Genomic DNA, 6,919 nt, shown 5'->3' on the forward strand with positions numbered 1-6,919 from the left:
CCTGGCACAGTTGGCTGCAGCCCTTCATGCCTTGCTGGTGTTCCCCTTAGCTCGACCACTGCATCCAGCCTGCTGTGATCACCAAGGATGTGTGTATGGTGTTTTACTCCCGGGACGCCAAGATCTCCCCGCCGCGCTCCCTGCGAAACCTCTTTGGCAGCAGCTACTCCAAGTCCCCAGACTCGTGAGTGCAGTTACAGTTTTGTATTGATGGCTTTTGTCACTGTCTGTGTTCTCTCTCAGAGGATATAGTTGGGTTATCTTATTTTTTTTCCTTGGAACTCTACCTACTCGTAGGTTCTCCAGTCTGGTTTTGAACGTTCTTTTTTGTGTTTATTTCAGTGAAGCTCTGATGGATTCTCTCTTTACTGACCTCTTTTCCAGACTGACAGAGTTGGGAAGAGGGATCCATTTTTCAAGCTTGCACATAGATGACCTTGATCCTGACCTGGAATTTACTGCAGCATGTGCCCCCCAAGTCCAGTGCAGGGTCGGGGGGAACATGAGGGAAATGCCATTTTTGGGGAACTTGCAGTCTGTTCTGGCTGTTTAGTGCAAGAGTAGAATTGAGATCTAGTTCTAGCTTACAACTGCACTTAAAATTCTGCTGAGATAAAGCTGAAGCAGTTTATTTCTAAAGATAATAAATAGTATGGTTTTGTTTCTTCTGCTTTCCTGTGAACAGCAATCGAGTAACTGGGATCTATGAACTGAGCTTATGCAAAATGGCAGACACAGGAAGTCCAGGTAAGCAGTGACTGGGTGTTCCAGTGATAAATACAAAATACTGCAGAAACTTTCTCAGGCAGAGTGGATTAAACATTCCTGTCCTGATCAGAAGCAGTTCTGTGTTTCATAGGAGCAATGGAATGTTGCTATTCCATAAAATACTTACTCAGGATTTTACTTGAGACTCAGGTCTGTGTTTACCATTGGTGAACAAGGGTTCACTGGAAACCTGATGTTTTCTGACATGGGTAGCTCAGGACACTGAGCACATGTACCTGAGTCTTAGGGCATAATCCATGGCTTATAACTAACAGCTGGGACTGGGTTTTGCAGCAACAGAGCTTTTTTCTTGTTGCTGATTTCTGATGCCAACTTCATCACTTGGAAGGAATGTAGTTCATGGAGTATCTGTGTATTTTTCTTCTAAGATGTAGAAACTGGAGTCCTTGTGTTGAATTAAACAGAAGTTTTCATTACATCTTGGTCAATAGAAAATATCTGAAAGAAGTAAAAAAGCTGGACTAAATAAAATATCTTTGGTTGTGATTTCCAGGCGAGCAGCAGAAGTGCTGATTCTTTGCAAATTGCTGATTGTTTCTTAGTGACACCCCTCTGGCTGTGGTTTTAACAGATCTCATGTTTTGTTTTTTTTACTCCTCAGGGATGCAGAGGAGGAGGAGGAAAGTCCTGGATACTTCTGTGGCATATGTGAGGGGAGAAGAGAACCTGGCAGGTTGGAGGCCCAGGGGTGACAGCCTCATTCTAGAGCATCAGTGGGAACTGGAGAAACTGGAGCTGCTGCATGAGGTGAGTAAAGAGATCAAAGTCAAGATTTAAATAAATTCTCCTGGCAGAGAAGGTACAAAGTTGTGTGTCTGGCTGCTGAGTAGAGTCTTCAGCTCCGAATCTCAGCGTCTTCAACAAAGACAAATTCAATTTCCAGTGCCACTGTAAACTCTCTAGCCTGGGAGAAGTTACTGCTGTGAATAGTAAAGGATTCCTAAGAATTCAGTGTCTGTAGAACTGGCACCTTCCTGGAGCAGACAATTCTGATTTCTTGCCTCACTAGGTGGAAAAAACCCGACATTTCCTTCTGCTTCGTGAGAAGCTTGGTGACAGCATCCCCAAGTCCCTGAGCGACTCGTTGTCCCCCAGTCTGAGCAGTGGAACCCTCAGCACCTCCACCAGCATTTCCTCCCAGATCTCCACCACGACCTTCGAGAGCGCGGTGACGCCCAGCGAGAGCAGCGGCTACGACTCTGCCGACATCGAGAGCCTGGTGGACAGGGAGAAGGAGCTGGCCACCAAGGTATGGCACGGGGCACCCATCCTGCTGCCAGCTGGGCTGCCACAGGGGATTAGAGCTCAGTCACGAGTGTCTCAGAGAGCCTGGTGAAGATCCAGTATTGTGAGAGTTTCATTTGAACATCTCGGTCAGTGAAATAAGCCACTCTCACTGGCCAGTGCTGCAGGGGAGGTTTGGGCTGTGGCTGTACCTCAGCCCCCTGTGGTAGTGGTTCTGTAAAAACTTTCTAATTTTATCAAGTGAAGCAATTATTCCCCTCTTCTGTGATTTTTCATAACAGTTTAGAATTTTTCTTTCATGAGCTGCCAAGCATGTCTCGGCAAATCACCTCTTCTGTTCAAATTTCTCTGAAAATCTAAATATAAAATTCTTCTGTGTGTCTCATTTGTTTCCCCTTCATTCCCCTTTTAGTGTCTGCAGCTTCTTACTCATACCTTCAATCGGGAATTCAACCAGGTGTACAACAGCATCAGTGATTGTAAGGTAAATATTTTGTGTAATATTTCATTGTAATACACTCAATTTGTAGTACAATACCAGCATGTTTGTGGGACATGGAATCTGCTGATGCTATGAAAAGATAAACCACTTTATATTATTTTTTTTTCAGTCCATTGGAAGCATTTGGGTATTCAGTATCAGGTTCCAAAGGCTGTGGCAAGAATTGGAGATGGTGTGGACTTGGGTTGTAGTACAGTTCCCAGTTTATTAGCAGGCTTTTACTGTCTTTCCCTACATACACTTTCTTTCTGTAAAAAGATAAATCAACTCTTAAAAATTCTACCTGTAGGCAAAGGGAATACCAAGTTTCAAACTGGATGATGTATCCACTGAGGAAGTCAGAGTGTGAATAATCAGAACTGTAGGACATTAATAACAAGCTGTGTCTGCAGAAGTGCTGCTGCATTTCTGCCCCCACATGAGTGTTGGTAGTTTGTGTGGAAATTTGCCTGCTGAGTAGGGGAATGGCTGATGAAAAAGCCTTTCTGTTGTCTGAGCCTTCTGTGCTGAAAGCCATTTTCAGCCAGCAGTGAACATCAGCTCCAGCCCAGCTCCTGCTCTCCCTGTGTTTGTGTTTGCAGCTCTCAGACATTTCCCCCATTGGGAGGGACCCGTCCGTGTCCAGTTTCAGCAGTGCAACCCTCACCCCTTCCTCCACCTGCCCTTCTCTGGTGGATTCCAGGTGCAATTCAGTTGATCAGAAGTAAGTGTCATCTATTAAAAGGAAAACATCACTTTTCTTTGCTTCACAGATTTCTTTGCTGTTTTCTGATTTTTTTTTCCTCTTTTGGATATTTTTTTCCTCTTTTGGATATTTCTCACCCCCCTTGCTTTACTTCTCCAGTCACTCTGCACAATTCTTTTTCCCCATTTTGTTCTTTTGAGGTATTTATTTTTCCCCTCTGTGTTGGAGGAACAGTCAGATGCTTGTCATTCCAGTGACCAGTGTATCTACAGTGTGCAGAGTCCACAAGTTTTTTCAGAGGTCTGTTGAAAAGGTCTGCTAATAATGACCCAGAATAAACCAGTTTGGCCATTAATCTCTGTTTATCTTTCTCAGTTGTATCTATACAAGATATTTTTGATGAAATTGGGAATAACTATGTGGTGAAAGACATAATTTGTACTTTCTCAGTTCAATATCCCTGAGGGAGGAGTGCTGAGGAAGTAGAACATTTTACATCAAACAGTAGTAGGAAGAGTGTCTGTGTTATGACTACGTTTAGCAGGAGAGAAAAGGTAGAAGTAGTGATGAAACAACTTCCTAGTGGTTATTATAAGTTTCATTCCACAGATATCAAGGGAAAATGCCATTTAATATTGTACAAAAGGATCCAAATGTCATACAATAAATCTGGGCTGGAGGGTGGAACTTCAAGCTGGGCCTGTAGATGCAGTTTAAATTCCACTGTCACATTCACTTACTTTGTTGTGATTTACTTTTTTTTCCTCTGTTTTTTTAAAGAACACCAGAAGCAAATTCTCGTGCCTCCAGTCCCTGTCATGAGGTGGAACAGTTCCAGATAATTCCTGCAGTAGAAACTTCCTACCTTGCCAGAGCTGGAAAGAACGAGTTCCTAAACCTTGTTCCTGATATTGAGGAAATCAGACCAGGGTAAGATTTTTATTGTTGTGTGGTCGTGGCTTCCTGAGGCCCATCCCAAGGGCTGTCTGAGATGTGTAGGTTCTGTGCCCCTTGCTAAGAAGGAAAATTAACAGGTGGTAGCAGAGCTGCAGAGTCCTCTGTAATGGATTAGGGAAGGTTGTCCTGATATTTGATCTTTGCAACATTTGTTCCCTGTATCTGCTTAGTGAACAGGAGTCCAGTGACTCAAATATGATGTTTGTTATCATCAAACTTCATGGCTGAAGTTCACTGAGGCAGAATCTCTGGGGACTTTCTTTCTGTCAGACTTTAGCACAGATGTTGAAAACACAATTCAGCTTGTTCTAGAAGAACCTTTTCAGAATACTGTTGCAGACAAAACATATTAAAGACCAAGTGTCTTACCCAGTGTTTTGTAGAGGAAATCAGGGGAAATCTATTTCTGTTTTGATTTTTTTTTTTTTCCAGCTCTGTGGTGTCAAAGAAGGGATACCTCCACTTCAAGGAGCCACTCTCCAGCTCCTGGGCCAAGCACTTTGTGGTGGTTCGGCGTCCTTATGTTTTTATCTACAACAGTGACAAAGATCCTGTTGAAAGAGGAGTCATAAACTTATCCACAGCTCAGGTGGAATACAGTGAGGATCAACAGGCAATGGTGAAGGTCAGTCTGAGAGCTGTTGCTTATTTATCCATAAAGCAAGAACATTACAGGTAGCAGTGCATCTGTACCATCAGGGGTGTCATCTCTGCTCTGAGGAAAATGGATCTGAGTTGTGGGGACATGGAGGATCCTGCCCACAGAGCTCCCAGTTTGTTCAGGGTTTGTGGTTTTGGACACAGACCCTGACTGCTGTCACACACCAGATCAGCTCTTAGGAGCATGTGTTGGTACCATCACCCTGTGCTGGGTTTTTGCAGCTTCCTTTGTATGGTTTTTTTGGGCTTGTGTGTTTTGTTTGTTTTAAAAACAAAACCCCACAAAACACATACAAACATCCTTCAAGGAATCAAATGAGCTCTGCTGGGCCATCTCAGCAGCTCTTAAAGCTCACAGTCAGCAGTTAAGACTTTATTTTGTAGAAGATAATGACTAATAATTAATGGAAATCACCAGTGAAACATAAGTGAAGGAGGGATGTGACAGAGCAGGTTCTCTCAGAGAGGAAAAGTGCATCAGCCTGGTAGACTTTGTATTTTAAGTTGCCCTTCATGTTGCAGACACCCAACACGTTTGGAGTGTGCACAAAGCACCGTGGAGTCCTGCTGCAGGCCATCAACGACAAGGACATGAATGACTGGTTATACGCCTTCAATCCTCTCCTGGCTGGCACAATTCGGTGAGAGGCACCTCCTGCTCTCAGGGCTCACAGGGGGATGCTCAGAGCAGGAGGAGATGGGTTGGTCACAGATTTTGGTTCTGAGGAGTTTGACAAGACGTGGGAACTGGAGGAGGGAGGAGAGTAGGCGGAAAAACCCCCAAAACAATCAGAAAACAAGCCAGCCCTGTATTTCAGGAACTGTAGGAGCTGTTGTTTTGGCTTGTGATGCTCTGAACAGCCATGTCCAGTTTGAACACGTGTGGGATGCTGCATTTGGAGACCACAAGATGGTTTCCTTTTGCCATTTTACAAATGTACCAGAGAATTGAAAAAAAAAAAATAAAAATAGGTGGATAAACTTTGGGGAGGGAGGAAAAAAAACTTTCAGAATTCACCAACTACTTTTTCACTTTTCTTTCATACAGGTCGAAACTGGCTCGAAGACGCACGGGCCAGATGAAGTACTGAGTCCATGTAATGTTCTCATCTGTTCTCCCCACTCACCTTCCCATAGATAGTGTGACCTCTCATTTTCTCTTTGTGATCTTGACGGTTTCTCTTGTATGTAATCCTGTGGCTTAACATCCCCCACCTTCCCCACTCCTTCAGCACATTTTCTAGGTATTCTAACCCTACCTTGTTTCTTTTCACCTGTACCAGCATTGTACTAGTAGCATGTGGCCAAACAAAAAGAGAAAGAAAAAAAAAATCAAAAAAATCAAGTGATTATGCACGACTCTAAAAAGAAAAAAAAAAAAATTCCTATAACAATTGTTTTCTCATTTCAGCTGACCTTTTGGTGTCTGTCCCACTGTCCACTGTCTGTCTAGACTGCTACAGGGTTTTCATTCAATTTGTGACTTGGCAGTGGTCATTGGTTCCCTCAGGGCAAAGTTCCAATGCCAGGGAAAGATAAATTGTTTAATGGAGACATTACCCAGCCAGGAACTGCAATTGCTCCTCAGGCTTTCTGGATCCAGCCTCTAAGTTAAACTCTGTTGAAAGCTGATATTGGACAAATCTATCTGGACAGACTGGATTTTGGATTTTGGACTTTGTGCAAGTTTCTGAGTTTTCAGGGTCCAGCAGGCTAAGGCATGAGCTAGAAAAAGTTAGGGAACAAACCAGGAGGGACTGGCTAGAACAATCTGCCTGTAAACTCTTGCTGCAGGGGCTGCAGGTGAACAGTGCTTGGGTTTGATGCTTTCCCAGGAGAGTTTCCATCAAGACTCACTCCTCAGCCTCTGAACTGAGCTGAGCAGACTGTGCTGATATGAGGGGAAATAGACCAGAGACTGAAATATCAGATAAAATCCCAAAAATTTCAGATGCCCAAGCAGTGTATTTGACAGATGGAGAGTGTTCAATGGAAAGGAAAGTGCAGTTGGTCCCTGGCTCACCATGGAGGGCAGATCCCCTCTTCCTGCTTTTAGTCCAGACTTCCAAGTTCTGCAGGAA

The 6,919-nt window shown here is 43.7% G+C and overlaps 1 protein-coding gene across 5 annotated transcripts in view; it reads left to right on the forward strand.

Moving 5' to 3' along the window:
• The window catches only part of KIF1B (kinesin family member 1B), a 68,562-nt gene extending 62,313 nt beyond the window's left edge, over positions 1-6,249 (forward strand). For all 5 annotated transcript variants that reach the window (XM_083876601.1, XM_083876598.1, XM_083876599.1 and 2 more), the window contains 10 exons: positions 51-184; positions 686-747; positions 1,391-1,536; positions 1,799-2,038; positions 2,447-2,518; positions 3,118-3,239; positions 4,002-4,151; positions 4,611-4,803; positions 5,361-5,479; positions 5,887-6,249. In XM_083876601.1, the coding sequence (XP_083732727.1) occupies positions 51-184; positions 686-747; positions 1,391-1,536; positions 1,799-2,038; positions 2,447-2,518; positions 3,118-3,239; positions 4,002-4,151; positions 4,611-4,803; positions 5,361-5,479; positions 5,887-5,929 (1,281 nt within the window). In that variant the 3' untranslated portion in view covers positions 5,930-6,249. The remainder of the gene's footprint in view (positions 1-50; positions 185-685; positions 748-1,390; positions 1,537-1,798; positions 2,039-2,446; positions 2,519-3,117; positions 3,240-4,001; positions 4,152-4,610; positions 4,804-5,360; positions 5,480-5,886) is intronic.
• The last annotated feature ends 670 nt before the right edge of the window (positions 6,250-6,919 follow it).

The sequence above is a fragment of the Zosterops lateralis genome (assembly GCF_965231275.1).
Source record: "Zosterops lateralis genome assembly, chromosome: 22".
NCBI lineage: Eukaryota > Metazoa > Chordata > Aves > Passeriformes > Zosteropidae > Zosterops > Zosterops lateralis.